We start from the raw sequence: 21,396 nt of genomic DNA, 5'->3' as shown, positions 1-21,396 counted from the left end.
TGCAGGCCACCGTCCATCGTCACCGGAACAAACAGAAGAAGAAGAATCCACTTCCGCCGACGGATGCACAGCGGCAATGTGTACAACAGCTAGCGTTAGCTGGCTTCACCATTACTCGCATCGCTGAAGACATTACAATATGCAAGCCGTCTAAGTGGAAACGGTCTAGATAGACATACTCCTTTTCTCCTTATTTTTAGCCTGAGAAAAACTGTTCAAGCAAGCGCAGCGCTGGTACGCTAACGAGCACTAGCCAGAGTAAGCTAGCATTACCGAACAGACACTTCAAGATGGACGAAGCTGCTGCCTCGGCGATCAACCAGGACGGAGTTGAAAACAACCCGCGTGATGGAGACACAGCATCTGGAAACAACGTTTTACAGTCGGCTGAGGCCACCGCTGATCGTAAGTACCCAGCAGTGCTCACTTAATAAAACATCGACTCCGTTAGCACCGTTGATAGACCACCAGTATGTAACCGGCGTGGTGCCCCCCTGTTCAAACCTCACCCATGGCACATTAAAATATTATCAAAAATGACTGCGATAACTTGCATTATTATTCACCCTTGGCCTTGTGGCTGTTTCACGGATGATCCGTCCTGTATATTAAACAAACGTGAATCCAGCCGCAGCCCAAGCTGATACCCTAACCTATGTCGTTTTGGATTGATGTGTTACAGAAGCTACTTAGCATTGACAGCTTTCCTGATCCAAACTATGACACTTACAAAGTGTGTATTCTGTATTCAGACAGTTACCGATCAAACAAATTCACACTCCTTTGAGATACATTTGGACTCGAAAGTGCAGGTGCGAAGTGCCAAATTATCACCATGTTCAGTGACAGGACAAGGTGATTTTGTATTGGGCATAATGCCTCACAAAGGGGTTGTAATAACCAGTTTTTGAAGCCTCTATTTTGGTCAAGCCACATACAATGTTATAACTACTTGTACACCAAGCATATTGTTTACTTGATTTTATGTATTAATTTTGAACTGTTGAATTTTGTTGCTCTTTGGTACAGCACCATGTATTCCAATCTGGTACTTTGATGAACGTTTGCCTATTTAGGATTGCAACATGTTGTCCACAGCAAGCGTTTCTATAAAATCATTTAGTAATTACACTGCATATGGCTTACATGTTGTATATATTAGCCCCTCTGTACAGTATTTTATGATTATTTTTATATTTGGAACGTATGTTATCTTGATGTGGAAAGTCTACTCCTAATGTAAACTCCAATCACCTTTTTGAAATAAATATATAATTTGCACCTCTGTTTTTGTGTTTTTTTTCTTCTTTTGTGTTTCTCTGGAAACAGGAGTGGCTTTGACCCCCTATTTTGCCCTTTCTATTTTTAGGGGTATTCTGCTGTCGTGATTGTGGAGAGGGCTTCAGGGAGGAGGCAGCATACTTGGAGCATCAACATCAGCACCAACAACAAAGCGTCTGTTTAGTCAACCATTTGGACAGTTTACATACTGCAAAAAAGGACGATGAAACAGTTAATTACTGCACGTGGTGTTTGTTGTCATTTGTTGAACCAAGTGAATTTCTCTCGCACATGGAGAAGAGCCACGGTCAGACCTCTCAAAAGGAGTCTAGTATTAAAACGAATCCCGGGACAACCAAGCAACACACCTATGAATGTCCAGACTGTGGGAAGTGTTACGGTGTGATTGGACACTTCCTCAACCATCAGCGCTCACACAGACAAGCCTCAAAATCTGTTTTCCACGACCTTGAACATTTAAAAAAGAAGTCGTTCCAGTGCGAGTCCTGCGGGCGGAATTATTCTCGCGCCTCCGCTCTTGATGCACACCGCCGCTGTCATGAGGAGAAGTTAGTTAAATCACGAAACAGGAGTTCAGGCGATGCATTCCACGCTGAGGAGTCTCATGTTGAAGCCAAGCCCAGAGACAATCTGACGGTTGATACTCCTGAGAAAACCTTTAAGTGTTCATGTGGGAAAGCTTTTGAGGCTCTGTTGCGCCTTAAAACACATCAGCGGTTTAGCCGCAACAGTCAGTGCTCGCCAGAAGAAATGAAAGACAAACCAAAGAAAAGCTGCAATGAGTTTTACTGTGCCGAGTGCAAAAAGGCTTTCAGTGGCCATATCGCCCTCTTCAACCATCAGCGATGGCATTCCAATCACGCGAATGATCCTGCTAACAGGTTCCCATGTGAGGAATGTGGTAAAGTATTTATGACTCAAACATTCTACTACAGGCATCAGCGCACGGCGCACAGTGACGAGACCCCGGCAAAGTCGTTTCTTCATCAGGTGTGTCAGCTGCAGAAGAAGGCGTTTGAATGTGTTGATTGTGGGCTGAAGTTTTCCAGGGCCTCAGCGCTTCACTCCCATCAGCTTCATCACACAGATGTTTTCAGAGAAACGGAAAAGGAGGCTCCAATGCAAACCTCTCCACCAGCTCCCCAGGAAACAACGGAAAGCGAAGCAAAAGAGCCTGAGCCGGTCACGGTGGAGTCGGAGAATGTCCTTTCTACCAGTGTGGCCGAAGAAGACATAAATGATGAGGATGTGGAGAGTTATGACCCCGGGGACTTCAATGTACAGGTGATCAGTGCGAGCGAATCAGAGGACGATCCCACCCAAGACCTGAATCCCGACCTCGAGCTGCTCTGTGAATCCGATCAGGAAGTAAGAGATGACGGCGACATTGGAGCTCCAAAACCAGAGATGCATTTTAAAATTGTGGAAATTGACTTTGAGCAAACCGACGAGCAGAGTGCAGCGAGCGAAGCTGAGAATAAAGCGCCCGGGGAAAGATTTGATTGTCCCGACTGTTACCGCTGGTTTTCTAGCCCTGCATCGCTGCGCGTTCACAGAATGTGGCATGGCGGCCGTAAACGAAAACGGCCGACGCAAGGTCAGTCAGTGGCAGCTCACGCATGTGGCCATGAGCCCAACAGCTATGCAGCACATTGCAGTGACATTCAACAGCACGAGTCTCAGAACACAAATAATGATCAGGCGAAAATTCTGTCGTGTAATGAGTGCGGCAAATGCTTCACACAGTTGTCTGCTTTGGTCTCTCATCAGCTGCACCATCCCAAAGCAGCACAATATCAGTGCCCGGATTGCATGATGTCTTATTCGCATGCTGCTGGCTTGTTCAACCACACGAGAAACTGCGCCGCACAAAAGAAGGGGAACATCTCGGTCATTAAGAAAGAATACAATCCCAAGAAAACCCTTCTTGGCCCGAAGATTTATCATTGTGAGCAGTGCGGGAAGGGCTTTTGGTCTCTCGGAGCTTACTCCCACCACAAGCAGAGTCCGGCTCAGTGCACAGATTTGAAGCCAAGAAAAGATGTCAGGAGCTCCGCGCACTCAGTCAACGGACACCCACGCTTCAAGGTTGCATGTCCAGTGTGCGGTAGGAAGTTCCGACACAAGGGAATCATGGCTTTGCACATGCGAAAACACGAAAATGGAAACCACACGTGCGAACTCTGCAACAGGTCATTTCGTCTTTTCTCGAGCCTCCTGAGACACCAGGTCGTGCACAATGACCAGCTTCTCCCACCGCCTATTAAGTCCTTCCAGCATCAGGTGGAGCAGTTGAAGAAGAACACGTACAGCTGTCCCGACTGCGGGAAGCTGTTTTCCCGGGCCAAAGCACTTCAGTTTCACATGAAGAGCCACGGGTACGAGACTGGACGCTCGCCATCGTCGCCGAGATCCACGGCCCTGCTGGAGGATCTTCAGTGTGCGACGTGCCTTGCGCATTTCAACAACAAGGCCTCTCTTCGGGCTCATCAAAAACTTTGCATTAAACGAGACAGTCAAGCAGTTCGTTGCAAGACAGAACCCTCAGAAAATCATGACAGTCTAACTTTGCCAAAAAATAATATGGCTGCTACTCTGGAATGCCCTCAGCATATTGCAGTACATGCTAAAGTTAAGCATGAAATGGACCTCGTGGAGCATGACATGGAAAACCCAACACACGAAGGCGCCTTAAAGAACCCACGTACGACCAATTTAAAATACAAATGCAAAAAGTGTGACAGGAGCTTCTCCGTGGTCGGAGCTTTGAATTTTCACAAAAGAGTTCACACCGAGGATTACAAATCCTTAGCAAAAGCGAAACGGGCTATGCCTGCCATGCTCAAAAAACCCAAGCAGGAAGAGGCAAGCAAAGGACTATTTCACTGCGCAGAATGTGGCCGGCGATTTCTGTCCAACTCGGCCCTCGGCTCCCACAAAAGATGGCACAAAGAAAAGAAACTGTCACGGCCCGCAGCTGAGGATTTGAAATCGCTTTGCCACAAGGTGGAAGAAGGACCTTTTCAGTGCCCCAAATGTCGCAAACAGTTTTTCAACCATCGTGTTTTCCGACGCCACCAGATATTTAATCATCTGTGTCACACCCAAACCGCCCCACGCACTGATCCAGGTGTCGCCAGCGAGTTTTCCTGCCCAGAATGCTACGAAACTTTCGATAGCGGTTCGCTTCTCGCTGCCCATTGCGAAAATGTGCACAGTCGCACTGCGGATCATCAAGGCCCGGAGCCGGTTGACGTCAACCTGAACGGGCGGGAGTCCACGTCATCGACCACTTTGAGGCCAAAAGCCCACCAGTGTCCCCTCTGCACTATGACCTTTGCTAAAGCAAGAGGTCTCCGCGCCCACAGGTGGCAGGCCCACACGAAGCGGACCAAAGGCAAGAGCAAGGCTCCGCCCGCCATCAAATCCGAGTTTGTCGCCTCAGGAGGTGACGTCGTGCAGTCGCCCACGGGGAAAACTAAAGCAAAGAAGGAAATCCGACCAGACCCCCCGTTTGCAAAACTCATCTTGTGCCTCGACTGTGGGAAGCAGTGCGGTTCCCCGGGCGTCCTCCTCGACCACAAAAAGGTGTGCCCTGAGATGAGGCACGAGTGTAAACGGGAGACTCCGAATCCTGAAACCGCGGCTGAGGTTCCCCCGCCGTTCAGCCGCCTGTCGGAGCACACGGCCAAGTGCCTCTTCAAATGCGACAAGTGCGGCAAAGCTTTCCAGACCGAGGAGCAGCTGGGAGCCCACAAGACCAAGGCCAGGAGCCGGCCCTATTGTTGCGCCCTGTGCTGCCACGGCTTCTGGACCGAGAGCCAGCTGCAGCAACACCTGACCTGGCACGACGAGGTGCGCTATCGTCTCCCCAACGAGGTGCGCTTGAGGCTCAGCGCCGCCATGAGCGCCATGCCTCTGAAAGCCGACCATAGCAGGATGTCCTGGATACTCAGCTCAGACGGCCAGTTGCAAAGTAGCCACAAGTGCCAACACTGTGGCAAGGCCTTCCTCTCACCGACTGCGTTGCAAAGGCACGAAAACCAGCACTGCAACAACGACTCCTATCACTGCTCCATTTGCCCCCGGACCTTCAGCGAAATACAGGACCTTATCGACCATCACCAGGAATGTGTGGGCGAGGACAGGGGGCAGGGTGATGCCCCTGCTGCTGTCTCCTCAGGAGATCCCAATGGCCTTACTTGCCTTGAATGTGGAACTACTTTTTGTCAAGAGACCGATTTGCACCTGCACTGTATTGAACACACCCATGGGGTGAATTTAACTATACAACCTGGAAAGAGATGAAGTGGACACATCAGATTGTGGATTTCTTTTTTTTGAGCGGAGGGGGGGTAGGTAGAGGTTTTTTCTGTGTTAGACATGTGCTTAGGCTTGCTTTCCCTCGTTATTTCTGAATTGTTTGAGATTCTTATATATATATATATATATATATATATTAGTACCAGTCAAAAGGGTGGACACTCAACTTTTGACTGGTACTGTATATATTTCTAAAAGCAGGGTTTCCGCTACACTGGATTAGTAAAAGTAAAATGTTTAAGAATTACCCCTTTCTATAAACTAGTATTGACATTTTAAAGTTCATGAAGCATTGAAAAACTCTGCACAACTAATGTACTAATTTGAATTGTGTCATTTTGGAAGCCGAAAGTGTTGCAGAGATTTACTAAATATATCAAAATGTGCACTGCTGTCACTGGTATTGTATATTACATACAATACATATTGCATTGCTGTATAAGCTACCGTATTTCCTTTTTTTGTGTTCTATTTCTAAATGAGAGGAAAAGCTATTTCTTTTTACTACGACTAGAATAGTGCTAGAGGATAGTCAGTTTACTGTTCCACTTATGGATTGGGATAAGGTATTTACAGTATGTAGTAAGAAGTGTACAAGAGATGTTACTTTGTGTTCATTTATGAACGCTTCTTTTCCCCAAGATGACCAATGTACCGTTTGACTACTTGTTTAACTTGCTGTTTTCTAAAACAAAGGAGAAATAAAGTGCTCTGAAAAATGTAAATAAATGCTTAGTTTCTGTGTGAATAACTGTGTTGTGTGACTCATTTAACCTCTGTTTGGTCAATATTCTTGTTTGTGAAGAAGCCATTATTCTGCTTCCTTGTTACTTATTTTTGTCCCAGACTTCTAACTTGTAGTACTGGTCATGAATTATGTTTTTAACAGGCCATGTTTATTTTATCTAAGGGAAGGGGCTGTACAAGTCATATAATGAAATGGTAAATTCCATTTCAATAGTAAGATGTACTACTTTTTCCTCTGATCTTAAATTATTTTCAGTCTGTTTCCTACTATAGTATTTCCAAATTCATAATTCTTTTAGTGGCACAAAGTACAGATTTAGATGAGTTACTTTCAACACTTCACTCACGATTGCATCTGTGAAGGAAGAGAAGAACTCCGACTCAATCTTGTAAGTTTCACATTGAACATTGGCAACTTTACCAGTAATAGCTGCACACTTTCTGAATCTGCAGAAACTCTGCTGGAAGAAGACAGAAAATAAATAGTTGATTATTAGAAATGGATGTGGTTTATGAACTTCAAATTGTCATGTATGAAATAACAACATTCCTAATTTTTGTTGTTTCCTCCCTTTCTAGTCAACCCGTGCAGCATTGGATGCAATGCCGGTGGACTGAAGTTTACGCAGCGTGACGTCTTCAAGACTCACCTGCACCAACCAGACCCCCCTTTGGCAAAACTCATCTCGTGCCTCGACTGTGGGAAGCAGTGCAGTTCCCCGGGTGTCCTCCTCGACCACAAAAAGGTGTGCCCGGAGATCCCAAATCCTGAAACCGTGGCTGAGGTTTCCCCCCACCTGCACCAAGATAGCCTGGAGGAGGAGGATGAAGATGATGACGAGGAGGATGAGGAGGAGTACGTCGTTGACGAGGATGAGGAGGAGGAGGAGTACGTCGTTGACGAGGATGACGAGGACTACGAGGAGGAGGATGACGAGGATGACGAGGACTACTTTGAAGAGGACGAGTACTACAAAAACTTTGAAGAGGACAAGGAGGAGGACGATGCCGACTCTGAAGACGAGGACGAGATGGAGGAAGAGGAGGAGGAGGAAGGGTTGGCTAGGACGGGAGACAGCATGATTCCTGAAGCTGAACTGGATTCTGGGAGAGAAGACCACGGTGGAGGCGCAGGTGGGGATGCAGATGCGTGTGACCAGAGCCGTTCATTGGGCTCAACACAAGGTGTGGAAGCCTCCCAGCAATTTCAGGACCACTATACTTGTTCGGTCTGTGGGAAGGTCTACACATACTTTGTTTCATTCAGAAAGCACCAAAAGCTGCACGATAAACCGAAATCGCCAAAGCAAAGCTTAGAGTCTAGTTCTCAGGATTTGAACGGACATTGGTGTCTGGAATGTGGGATATCATTCACCAGGCGAGCGCGGCTACTCGGACACATGAGGCTTCACGGGAAGGTAAACCGCCGTCTTGGGTGTGATCAGTGTGACCAAGTTTTCCCTTCTGTGAGGATGTGGCGAAATCACGTCAGACTTCATAAACGGAAACCGTTTTGGTGTTCAAGGTGTGCCAGAGGATTTAAAGACCAAGAGCGGCTAGACAATCACATACACAAGCACCATTTGGGGACGTTTCAGTGCAATATTTGCCTCAAGACCTTTGGCTCATGGCGTCGGCTCAGGCTCCACTACATCTCCCACACCAGAGCCAAACCTTACCAGTGCGCATTCTGCGGGGAGATGTTTAGCCTACCTGGAGATCTGACTTCACACCAAAAAAGGGATTGCAGTTCCGCTGCGTCCAGAAGGAGCTCTCTGAGGATCGCAAAATCCACAAATATCCCAACAAAGCACGAGTTTGAAGAGTCTGATGAATTGGAATCACAAACGGTATCGCCTCACACGGGAGAGGTGCTGCACGGGCCTGAGTCACAGGAGACAAACACACGGAGAGATTTTAAATGGGAGTGTGTTGAATGCGATATGGGCTTTGATGAAGTGGAAGAACTGCATTTGCATTATATGAAACATGCTACTGGGGAGCTTCCGATGACACGGGATGATGTTGAGGGTTGAAGGCTCGCAATGTTTTTTTGTTTTCATACTTGTGCCTTTGTTGACCTGAGCCTTAACTGTTACCTACTGTTAAATAGAAATGCTTAGTGCTAAGAAACAAAGTTAATTATTGCTGACAAATTGGTTAACGTTTTTTTTCGTTTTAAACTAGAGCTTTCTCCCAATTTAACATTACATGAAATATAATTTCCTAGGGAAGATTTATAATAGTATCCACACCCGCAACTGTCTATACTGAGACATAATGAGATTAAACTACAGGTTTTATTGTATATTGTTGATGTGAAAACCTAATCAAGGTTTTGCAAAACAATGTCACGAATGAAACGAAAGTGTTCAACTGAAATAAAACTAACTTTCCTTTTTGTATAACTAATAAAATTTAATGCATTCTAAATGTTTTAGTGGTTGTCTTTATGTGCATGGGGTAAATTGTGTTTTAGAATTAGATGCATACAACATGAACTAAAACCAATTCACTGAAAATGTTGAGATTGAAGCAAAACATTTGGAGCTTAGTCTAAATTCTATTCTATTTTCTATTCTATTTATTAATTCTATTTATAAGTGTTGTGAAATGTATTTCATGTTGGGTTTTTTTTTACGTGTTGCTAAATGCAATATGATTTGTTCGTTTGACTTGTGTTATTTAAAGCATTATTGAAATAGCAATGTATAATTCTAACCTTTCCAAATCGACAAAATCTTAGGTTAGCAGGTTATGAAAGTTTAACGAGGGTACAAATGAATGATCACAACTGAGGGATTTGAAAGTACTTGTAGTAATCTGTGCTTTTAATAGCTCATATACAAATCATTACTAGTAATGGTTGATAATCATATGGTTGATGTAAATGAACATGTTGATCAAAAATGACATGAAATGTTAATAATGCTACCAGCTAAGTAATAATTTACTTTTTATTGTTGGTTTGTAGAGGTTTTACAGGGACTGCAATAATTAGAATTTACAGTGTGTTCATCCTGTGTTGAAGACCCTCATCCCATACTGCAGTACATACCACCTGTTTTACTCTGTACTTTTTGCCAAGAGACACTGCTGTAAAATGATTCAGCCTGTGTCCAAAGGAGGACAGTATTCTTCTATGAGGGTGTTTAATTTGCTCAACAATAGTCATCTTAACTACAGAGGCCATTGCAATCCTGACTATATTCGTCTTTAACTGTATTCTAACTGTAGTGTGTTAATTGTTATCCTCGCCATGCTGTTTTGTAGTATTTTAGTATAGTGAACGGCAACGCATGAGGGCTGATTGTAGGAAAAACCACAACGCCCAGACTCCTCTGCGGCTCCCAGAATCCCTGTAATACCTGAAGTCACGTGTGCGTCTGCAGCTCCTCTGTGATGCTTTGTGAGGATCGACGCGGAGATGCTTGGGCGGACGCGATAGTCTAGGTAGCTGACCCTTAAACTACCTTCTCCTGCATTCATACAGATTTACGGGTTACATGTAAGTGTTTAAAGGGGTACAACCCGGAAAGTAATGACTATTTAGAATACTTGGCGGTGTAACGGGATGTAATGTTAACGTTGGATGCTAACGCTCACTTCCCGGTCTGAACGTAAACCAGTAAACTGAAGCTAACCGGGCTTCTACATACCCCTGCGTCTGCAGTTTATTATGTAGGGTTTGTTCAAAGAGATATCCATTAGGTTAAAGTATGCTATGCATGCACTATTTATAACAACCAAAGTGTTAATTTGGGTTTATAGTTACATTGGTCCGCAACGGCTCCCCCCTACGCCCCCCCCCCCCCCCCCATGTCCCTCGGTCTTCTTTTGTGATTCAAATGTTTTGAACCCATTCATTCTCCAGTCCGCCAGCTGTCGCCATGAAGCTAGCTAACGTTAGATAACAACGATGCTGCTTAGTACGTTAAGAACACATCCAACCGTGAAAAGCGCCCTGTTTGCATAAAGCAGTCAAATATGCTTGCTACCCCGTATTGGTTTATACGTACAATCAACAGCTCTTCTGTGTGTGTTTCTGCGTGTGACCTGTTTTCACAGAAACAAGTGCATTGGAGCAGTCGAGACGAGGTCAGCCATGCAGAGTCCGACCCCGTCCAACAGCAGAGCAAACCCAGTGACCGCTGGGACCACGGTGCAACCACTGGACACTGAGACCGAAGCTCAGCCAGCTTCTGGTGGCCCAGTTGCGCAGCAAAAGGACAGCAAATCCGCTGCTCCTACTCCGATTGAAACAGTTGCGAAGCCGCAGGAAAATAAGACCAGGGTGCAAACAGCAGACCCGCAAAAAATGGCAGTCACGCATGTAGTGGAGAAGGAGCCTGCTGCTGAGACACCGCCAGAGCCCTCCGGTAACATGGACCGCCCTTTGGAGCCAAATGTCTCTGCAGAACTGACACCAGCGACCAAAGCAAATACTGCGGGAAAAATGCAAAAGGCAAAGAAACCGGATAAATGCGCGCGTGATGGCAGGAAATACGTTCCTTCCAAGAAGGCCATGGTAGATCCTCTAAAGATGGACATGTCCAAACAAGTAATTATGCCTCTCACATGTGAGTATTTTAACATTTATTTGTATTGTTTATGTTCAAACTCTCTGAACCAGGCAATGAGTAATAGACCTGTCTCAGGTTTGAAAATTATTAATTAATTATTAAACAAAATGAGTGCTTGTCCTTAAATATACGGATGACCTGGATGTTACATATAAACTTTCTACCCCATCTTCCCTAATTCCTTTCAGCGTCTCAGGTCTCCCTCCAGTGCCTCGAGTGCCACATCATCTTCAGTGATTACAAGAGCAAGGTGCGTCACCTGAAGTTGAGCCACCCAGCAGAATATGAGGAGCGCATACTGAGGAACGCCCTATTCGCCTGTTACACATGCGATTCCCACTTCACCAGCTCTAACCAGCTCATGATCCACCAGAAATCCCACAAGGATAAGACACCCTTCAAGTGTCCTATCTGTAGCCAATCCTTCTGCAAGTCATCAGAGCTCACCTCTCATCAAAAAAGTCATTTTGGCCAAGGCGGTTATGCTTGTATCGACTGTGGCAAACCTTGCAGAACGATAACATTGCTGAAGTATCACCGTCGCACACACACGGGAGAGAGGCCGTATGTTTGCAAGGAGTGTGGAATCAGGTTCATCACGACCAAATCTATGCAGAGACATTTGGTCTCGCACTTGCCAAAGGGAGCTGAAGGAGATGGGGTAGACAACACTGCAAAAACACCGCTGAAGAAAGACGATGGTAAGAAAAGTGTCCTTGTTATGGGTGTCTTGTCTTTACACATAAAGATGTTTACATTATCTTTAGCTATACTGGTGGCCTTGCTCAACGGAAGACACTGTCCAGACTGAAATGTTTTAGTTTCCATGAAAGTTTGTACAGACAATGGATGGTACTCAAAAGATTAGTCTTAATGACTTCCTCTGACTTTCCTCGGTCCACCATGAGGTTGATATTTGGGGTTTTGAGGGAAATATTTTGACATCTTTAGAACTTTGCTGTATTACTAATATGAAATGCTTGACCCAACTTACTACATTTAAAATGGTCTGCATTGCATGATGTGCTAATTAGCAAATGTTGGCTGACTAATAGGAGAACATGATCAAATATGAAGTAAAGACTCTGACATTCATAGCTCTACAGAGCTGTATGGATTGTTGCAGGCTTTTTTTTGCAGTCTTTTTCACATTTTATGATCCAAACTAATATAATTAGGGACACACAATATATTCGAGGCCCTTGAAGCCTTTCTATACAGTGGAGTCGAGGGCTTCGCTTGGCGTAGTACAATGTGTAGTATATCAATTTGTATTCATAGTTTGTAGCTGATACAGTCTGGAGTGAGTTGGTATACAGACAGAAGAATAAACTACATTTATTAGGTTAATGTAGTATATTTCCTGGAGGGTAATTGGTCTGTAAATATGAGTTGTTTTAAAAAAACTAACTTAAATATCAAACACATTATTTTCCTCTTCTCACTTTTGTTTTTCAGCCCATGAATTCTGTTTATCTTAAAAATGAAACTATATCTGTTAGGTTGCATGAATGTGTTGTGCTTTTCATCATTTACCCCATTACATCAAAGCTGTCTTCTTTTATCATCTTTAGGTGCAATAAAGTATCCTTGTTGTGTATGCAAGGCCACTTTTAAGACCACCAGGACAAGACAACGTCACATGAAAACTAAGCACAATATGGTGCCTGCTGCAGGCAAAAAGGCCCTCTCAGTTGGGCTGCAAGTGAAACAAGGGACACCCATCATAACTCCAATATCTATTCATCAACCAGCACTCCTACAGGTGGGGCCCAATGGGCCGCTGCAAAAGGTTGATGCCAATATTGACACAGAGCAGATTTGTAGACTTATTGAGGCTTTGGGAAATGTGCAGAAAGTAAACCAAGTTGTAATATTGGGGCAGGTGCCCCCTAATGCCCCACCACTGGAAGTGCAGCAGGTATCACAACTGGCTGAAACAACCCATTTGAATCCCCACCCACCACAGATAGATTGTATGGGACTTAAAGAAACTGAATCTAAGGAAGTTGGATTGGACATTTTTAACAACCCCATTGATTCAATGGAGCAAACAATTATACTTGAACCTATTACTCCAGATGGGCAGTTGGAAAACCCCTCTTTCGCAGAACTAGGTTCCCACATGGCAGCAGGTGAAAACGTAGAGCTAACACTCGTTCAGACTGAACATACAGAGAGATCTGGGGGAGAGGAGACTCATCAGATCATTCAACAGTCCAATATTGTGGAAATTCAGTCTGATCCTATGGAACAAATTATTTGTCAGAATGAGTTGGGGCAAGACCTTGAGCAAACAATCATATTAGAACTCATACCAACTTCGGACCTGGAACAATGCCAAACTGTGCCATATGATGAAATCCCGCTGCCCTGTCTGGTACCAACTACTGACCTGGAGAAGACTTCTGATCACACTGCATTAGATGAGCAGATCAGCCTGTCCACTCCATTACTTATGAATACAGTTGAGCTGGAGTTGGCCCCTCTAGGCACCGAGCAACCGGGCCTTCCTTCTTGCCCTTTTTATCCACCAGACACGCTCACACAAACTACCAGTGAATTGGAAACTAATCTCAAAGAACAAACCGATTCACAGATGAAAACGGTGAGTCTCGATCAGGGCCAATCTGTGGTGGATGGAGATACACAACGTGAGCCAGAAGAAAAGCCTGGACCATCTGAACAAGATTCCTCTGTAAGATTGCTGGTAGACAGCAAGGAGAATCAGGAGCAGGTGGCGAACAAGTCTGAAGTAGAGGATCCAGCCGCCAAAGACGAGGTTCCATCAAACCTAAAGACCAAGCAGGTGACAGAGTTACCAGTAAATGTAATGTCAGCTCAAGAACTGGTCAAAGTGCGGAAAAGAAAGTCAACCAGGGCGTTTATCTTTCAAGGATATAGGCAAGAACTGTTCGGATCTTTAAGTAAAGATGATTTCCAAATCAATGCCTCACCTTCCAAACGGCGAAAAACCCCAAAGTCTCGCCTTGTTAAATTTGGTCCACAAAGCAAAGAGAAAAAAAACAAGAATCAGAAGAAGCCATCACAGCAGAGTCGGCAAACACAGCAACAGGGAAAAAGAGGTAAAACACAGACAACAAATCTCTCCGAGAAAAAGGAAACATCACCGAAGAAGGGCGGAAAGGGGAAAACTGACAAGAAAATTGGACATTTGGAATCTCCTTCTAAAATAAAATCACCTTCTTCAACCCAAAACCCAGAACTGCAACAAATCAAAGAGGATAAAATCAAAAATAAAATCAAAAATCAAAAAGAAGTGGCCAAAGAAGGGGTTGTGATCATAAGTGAGAACAAAACTGTTGCCGTACCTGTATTTAAAAATAAAAAAACAGCAAAACAAATTGATAAAGATCAGCCAAAGAAAGCAAAGAATGGGAAGCTGAAGATAAACCTGGCAGAACCCGAAAAAGTTAAGACGAATACGAGCACAGCTGCAGCAGACATCCCTTCACCACAGATAAAGGAAGACGCTCTCCTTCTACTGAAAGGTCACAAACAGCCTCAACTGAAAGTTTATAAGTTAGACCCTTCAAAAGCATCAGGCCAGACGCAGGCTTCCCCTCGTGATCCCCAAACTATTCAAGAGAGTCAAGCGAACAAACTCAAACATTCAGCAAGTGACCCGACAAATAATCTTACAGCGGGCGGCAAGAATACAGGGGGAGGACCCCAAAAGAAAGCTTTATCGTTGTTGTCCTCTTTACAAGTTTCTCATCAAACACCCGAGACGCCGCCCAGCAAACCAAAAAACACAAGGAAACGTAAAGCCTCCTCCAACGTGGAGACTGAAGGAGTGATTACTTCCAATTCCAAGCGAGCCTTGGAGTGTAAGGAGTGTGGCCAAAGATTTGGTGATGTCTCGTCCCTCCAGAAGCACAAGACCGTTCATATCGTTGAGAGTCCCGGTCTCACCTACACCAATGGCAACATCTTTGAAGGCGTCTCCGGGTTGACTATCTACCAGCTTCCAAAACAGCCCGATAAGGTTTCTGGAGCGATGAATGCCGTTTCAGACTGGGACACCGAGCCTGAGCTTGCAGAGACGGCCTCGGAGGGGAGAGAGCGCAGCGTCTCCTTTCCGGCGTTGCTTCCGTCCCCGTCGTTACCCGTTTCTCCTTCAGATGTTGAAGTTGGTGCATACGAAAGTAAGGCTGACGGTAAAAGCGAAGCAGATTATCCATCGAACACTTTCCCTTTAATTCAATCCCCATCTGATCAAAGGGAAACCGGTGAGACACGTTTGACTTTCCCATGTGAGCCCCCTTTAAGTACCTCGAATCAGACAAAGACTTTGGACACAGGAGAGGCGTCTGATGCGGACAAGCAAGAAGAAGGTCCTGCAAGGAGTCCTATCTCTGAGTCTAAAGATCAACTTGCCACAGAGGAAGATGTTAAGGAGGATTTACTTCTCGAGGTAGATTTAGTCACTGTTGGGGAGCAGAATGAGAGAGATGAACCAACCTCTCTTGAAGACATTGTTCCCCAAAATAAATTAAGTGACACTTGCAATTCCAAGGATGAAAACACTGACTCCCTTCCAGAGCAAGTTAGTCATGAAACCGCTGGAAAGAGTCTAACTTCACAGACAGTGTCATGCTCCACTCATCATGTGGACATCAAAGAAGAGGAGGAAGAACTGTTGGTCCACAATAAAGAAGAAGCAGGGACAAGTAGAAGAGGAACAGGGCGTCTGAAACAAGGTGTGACATCTAAAAGGGTTCCAGTTGGAGGTATTATCAGAGGAACGGAATCAGTGAACGAACGGGAATGTCTGTTAATTTACGAAGAATGTCCCATCATCTCTGATTCAGAAATGAATGACGAAGGGGAGACTGCCACAAGTCCCCCACAGCCGGAGATCAATCTTAAGGCCAACCAAAATACTGCTCCAACTGAACCAGTGCCTGAAGAAAAAGTTAGTCTTGAGTTAGAGTCTGCTACCAGTGGCGTTACGGGGTTGATGCATCTGAGAGGACTACAGGGACGAGAGGACAACGAGTCCGACCAGTCTCCAGACATTATACTTGAGAAGATCCTCACCTCTGCCACTGCCGGGAAGGAGCCGTGCCCGATGTCTGATGGGAACAATCCCAGACAGGTGAGTCGTTTAGTTGTATCAACTACTACCAAAAGTCTTGTGTCTATATAATGAATGACGCATTGCGAACTAACATCTGTTGTGCGTCCAGGGTTTGGACAGCACTGCTGAGAATGAAAGCCGTGGCACCCCACAGGAGATCAAGGTGGAAGAGAGCGTCCCCGGTCCACCACTGGTGGAGCTCACCTGTCAAAACGGACCGAGTGCGAGTGTGCAGCCACAGCACCATCGTGACGTGAGGACGGTTCTGGTGAAGGAGGAGAGCAGCCTTGTGCCGCACGAGGCCCAGGCTGCCCAAGGCAGCAGGCGCATCCGATGGAATGTGGAGCCGGTCGACATTGAAAACGCCCCCAGTCCATGTGAGTATTACGTCGTACTGTGGGTACGTGTTAAAGTAATAGTGCCACACTAGAAGATAGGCGCACATGTAAGACGATCGATGCCGCCTGGCATCCAGCGATTTGAAACGTGGTGATAAAAGAAAGCCAATGTGTGTCACTTTTTGCGTAATGAATTGAAAGCCTGTTTTTGGCTTTCAGTAATGGAGAGCGGGGGGACGACGAGCGACAACGGTTGCATCAGCCCAGAGTCCAACACCGACCAGTGTATCTTCTACCCAGTAAAGGAGGAGGAGCGGGATCTTCCACTTGGCACTGTTCAGACAAACTGTGAGAATTTAACAACCGGAGCATCAGTTGATGCCCAGCAGACAGAACCTCAAGAGACGCAGAGTCATTTATGTGAGTCATTGTTTTTTTTACAGTGAAATGCTTCTTTTACCCAAGATCTGTTATGTATGTTGGAGCTGTTAACATCGTACTTCTTCTTATTGAAAATAAAAGATGTTGATCATACTCACCTCTTCCATTCCTAATCTGATCTTTTAGCTGTGGCAGACAGTGAGGAGCAGCATCCACCAGACATCAGCGACTTTCTCCTCCAAAGTTCTGATGAAGAAGATGCGGCTGGTTTTGAAATGTCTGATCCTCCGCTTGACTCCGAAGCAGAAGTTATGGCCTATTTCTACAAGACCCCAACAAACACCGCACAACAGCCGGACGATCTGTCCCAAAAGTACAGTATACGACCTTCATAGAGCACTTTGAAAGAAATGTGTTGTTTATACAATTTCAATTAGATCCAATAGTTCTGTCATACTGTCCAGAAATAATGTTGAATATTTATTTAAATTGTTGTGTGGTCATATTTTTCTCCCTCTCCCTTCTTCCTCTATAGTTTGCCGACCTCAACAAGCTTATTCCAAGCACCTGGAGAGGATAATGGGACCAGAGAGCCCATTCACTACTTCTCCAGTTATTTTGGTTGGGATACCTGGGTAGAAATGGCCAATTGCACAAATAAGCTTTCCAACATGACCAAACCTGTCACAGCCCAGGAGGTTGCACAGTTTGTCGGCATACACATAGCAATGGGAACTTTAAAGGTTTGTGCTTTGTGTTTCTTTAAAAAAAATCTTCACTTGCTTTGTTAATTAGACGGTAGAACACTAAAGGTTAATTTGGTCTCTTGCTATCTTTCAGTTTCCTAGTCCAAAGCTGTATTGGGAAGACTTAACCAAGGTGCCCTTGATCGCTGAGGCCGTGCCACTATCCCGCTTCCTTGAGCTGTCTCGCGGGTTGAAACTCGCCTCTCCTGCAAAAGATCCAGTCCACAGTAATGTTCAGGAAGAAAGACATGATGGCAACTTTCAAAATTCACTGCAAGGTAAAGCTGTCTCAAGCAGCCCATGTGACATTTCTCAGTGTAGAGCTGAGCGGACGTCAAGGGAGGCGCCAAATGACCCGAGCGGTCCGACAGCGCAGCCGGATCCACTGTGGAAGGCTCAGCCGTTATTGAGCCGTTTCAAAGCCGGATGCCAGGCGCTGAGACGAGAGGGGGACTATGCAGTGGACCAATATCCCCTCCCTTTGCCTGGGAAAATCCAAAATAAGAAACTGTCTCTGAACTCCACCACATTAATTGGATTTGGAGGTTTTCTTTTACATGTGGATCTCGAGTTGGGTCTTTCTGGCAAAGAAGATGCTGTAGAAAAAATGGTCCCCAAAGGTAGTATGGTTTTTCTTTGCAAACAGGAACTTTCCACCCCTGCGATGCTAGAGCGTCTGTTGGCTGCAGGGGTTCATGGTGCAGGAAGGGTTGGAGGAACCAGAGGAAAAATTGGAGATGAGTTTGTAAGCTCAGATGGGAAGCTGATGTTACGCAGATCGCACTGTGGCTTCATACTCTCCACCGCAGGAAATGCCCAGAAGAACACCGCTTCAATCATTGAGAACTTTGAGAAGGCCCAGATGTCTGCTCATCTCAACAGAGATTTGCAGAATCTTTACTCCATCCCTCTCACGGCCTCAGCCCCGAGCTGCTGGCCTCAAGCGGTGCTCTGGTACCTAACAGATCTGGCTTTGGTGAACTCCTGGCTCTTATACAGACAGGATCACAGGGCAGTGTCTGCGCCTCTGACCTTCATGTCTTTTAGATTGGAGGTGTCTAAGGCTTTGATCCTTTGTAGCAGCTGTGATACCCAGGACTCCGTTCCCCCTCAACCACCCAAAGACAGGGCTCATGCAACAAATGAAACCCCCAATCCCAGCCTGGTGCAGGAGAGTCCTTTACCGGACGCAGCCACACGGTACGATGGTGCCGACCACTGGCCGGAGCAGCTTGGCGAGGTGGAAGGGGGTAGGTGTCGCTTTGGGGACTGTCAAAGAACATCTCGCGTGATGTGCCTTAAGTGCTGTGTCTTTCTTTGTATCTCACGCAACCACAACTGCTTTTTAAATTTTCATAATCAAGGGAGTTTAGAAAAAGTTTGATGTCGACTTCAGAATATACCCTTTTTTTTCCAATAATGTTTTGAGTTGGAATGTAAATGTGCACTTGGTGTATGAAAAGCCAGCTTGTAAAAAGCATACGGTATTATGACCTTTCCTTTTCAACTTTTTCATGCTCTTTTCTGGCGGGGGTGTATTTGTGCAGGATTATGTACTGCCGTTTAAAATAGAAATGCTACATGATGCACCTTAATGTGCCATTGAGAAAGTATTTAGCCATCAGAAGGAAATTTTAAAATATGCATAGCAATGTTTGTGTTGCAGAAGATCAATTATTGTCCTTTTACATTTTTTTAATCTTTTAAAATTTGCATTCCATGATGAGCTTGCTTTTAGATCTCTGAATTTAATTTATTTGAAAAAGTAAGAAAAAACATGCTCGGTTGTTTTTTGTTGTTGCACAATACACGGTTTGCAAATATTCAGCATACCCTTGACTATGGATACAGTGCATGAGTTGAGAAAATCACAAAGATTAGAGTAATTGCCAATTGAATATACACACATACTCCTATTGATATCCGTTATACCTCAGGGACAGGGCTTGACATTAGCACCCGCCAAATTGTTGGGAGCCTGTGCCTATTCTCAGTCACTCAGGTGGGAAATTCACAATGCTCGTCACTGATTGGTCGACAGCAGCTCCTCTGACCGATGTAACCCTGCAACTTGATCCTGCAATCAGGAAGAAAAAAAAAGAAATCTTCCTCTAATATACACTACCTGGAGTATAGAGTTGTTTGTTTGACGTCAGTTATTTTTCCATTTTCTTTCTCCTTTTTGATTTTGCAAAAATGCTCACTTGGAAACCTCTTGAGGGCCTCAAAGAGTCGAGTTCTAGTGAAACGGACGGATGCGCCGCTGCATGTTTCATAACGGCTCTCGTCCAGCTTGTTTCACCCTTGTGTGAGAATTGTTTTTCCTGGGCCATTGCGGATAAAACAGATCATGTGATCGGGTCTGAGCAGGAATCTCCATGCGGGGGCAGAACGGAGACCACACTGTTGTTCTCAGACGATGAACTCATTAATGAGAGGACTGCCAAAGTGACTGCATGCTTATCTAGCTCTGTATGAAGAGTTAAATGTTAAATATGCTGAATGTACAAGATGGTATTTGTATCCACCATTAGCATTCATTCCCTTACTAAACATGTGGGCTCACAGGAGGGTGTGGATGATGAAAAAACAAGCAAACAATACCCAATCACTCAATCACCCTCCATATCATAAATGTAATTTTTCTAATAACCCCACAAAGGCTTCTATTATCATTTGTTTTATTTTGTATTAAACTATGTTTAAGGACATTTGCATCCCAAATTAAAATTAGAGTGAAGGAGAACCGCAGCAACTAATTCTGACATCGCCACTTGTTATCTGTGTGCAGCAGTAAAACATGGCCCCGTCCTCTGGACAAAGTTCCAGTCCACACGTGTCCCAATACAGATTTTTGGCCACACATACGTTTCAGGTCACTAAAATGCACATTGTGGAAAATGCCCTTGGAGATGTATGTTTTTAATAACTCCTGCATAGAACTTTCTTTGCAGGACCTCTGCTAGTGACAAGTTCACCTGCAGTTATTGTGCGCAAACAAAATGTGCTGTGAAGAAGCGAACGTAAACCAACGCGCACAATACCAATCTATAAACTCATGTATAATATTCATTGACTACTTCATTGCCGTTCTACACGCCGAGTATAGAAATAAGTATTAAATGCATTGTAAGGACAGTGAGGTGGCATCGCAGATAGATTTCTAACATAAACGTTCTATTGCGTTGACTCTTATTGTAAAAAGTCTACGTACTTCCGGTTTAGCGGCGTCCTTTAAAAAAAAAAATTCTAGTCTTAACTAAATAAAAATGTATCCCCTAATCTTCCCAACGGTTTGTTTTTTATGCAAATAGATAGTTACTACACATTTAATGGTTGGAATATTCTGGGACGGAAACCGAAGACGCGCTGTCTAACAACTTAGAGGATATTGGTGTCAGCCGGAAGGCTTTTCAGAATTGGTCATAACATTTCAACTTCGGCAAGACGCAGATCAAAGCTCTGTAAAATGAAGTGGTTTAAAATATAAACTGTTGATTGGACGTGTAATATAAAAGATGCAAACTATTACAGCGAATGAAAACAATTAATATTTTTAACCAAGTTGTTTGGGGTCACGTGACGGGGATCAACCATAGAATCCGACTATATAGAAAAGGGAGATAAATTCAAATTAATGAATGTTTATGAAGACGATAGTTGTCTCATTGTGTGTTTCTAAATGATTAAAATAAATATCGTATATGAACAAGATATGGCGGCATTTGAATTGAGAGAGAATATTGTATTATGTGCGTGTTTCAAGCTACACTCCCTACAACGCAAAGTACAGCCTCATATCAACGGCAGAAGAATATTACGCTTTTTGGTGTTTACTCGGACGTTTTTCTCAAAACATCAACCGAGGCAAT

The 21,396-nt window shown here is 44.6% G+C and overlaps 2 protein-coding genes across 3 annotated transcripts; both read left to right on the top strand.

Annotated features, from left to right (window-relative positions):
- Positions 1-17: 17 nt before the first annotated feature.
- Positions 18-6,819, top strand: si:ch211-261d7.6 (zinc finger protein 629). Its single transcript, XM_037453790.2, has 2 exons — positions 18-405; positions 1,370-6,819. The coding sequence occupies exons 1-2, from the start codon at positions 291-293 to the stop codon at positions 5,608-5,610; spliced, it is 4,356 nt and encodes a 1,451-aa protein (XP_037309687.2). The 5' UTR covers positions 18-290; the 3' UTR covers positions 5,611-6,819.
- A 2,940-nt stretch (positions 6,820-9,759) lies between these two features.
- Positions 9,760-21,309, top strand: LOC119197461 (uncharacterized). 2 transcript variants are annotated; one of them, XM_037453788.2, is made up of 9 exons: positions 9,760-9,880; positions 10,441-10,952; positions 11,144-11,656; positions 12,530-16,077; positions 16,169-16,436; positions 16,617-16,817; positions 16,965-17,151; positions 17,314-17,521; positions 17,619-21,309. In XM_037453788.2, the coding sequence occupies exons 2-9, from the start codon at positions 10,478-10,480 to the stop codon at positions 18,906-18,908; spliced, it is 6,690 nt and encodes a 2,229-aa protein (XP_037309685.2). In that variant the 5' UTR covers positions 9,760-9,880; positions 10,441-10,477; the 3' UTR covers positions 18,909-21,309. The 2 variants fall into 2 exon arrangements, with proteins under 2 accessions (XP_037309685.2, XP_037309686.2); XM_037453789.2 differs by having other exon boundaries at positions 9,762-9,825.
- The last annotated feature ends 87 nt before the right edge of the window (positions 21,310-21,396 follow it).

The sequence above is a fragment of the Pungitius pungitius genome, chromosome 11, assembly GCF_949316345.1.
Source record: "Pungitius pungitius chromosome 11, fPunPun2.1, whole genome shotgun sequence".
Classification (NCBI taxonomy): Eukaryota; Metazoa; Chordata; class Actinopteri; order Perciformes; family Gasterosteidae; genus Pungitius; species Pungitius pungitius.
Note: the sequence above shows the minus strand (reverse complement) of the source record. Positions and strands in the feature narration are given on the sequence as shown.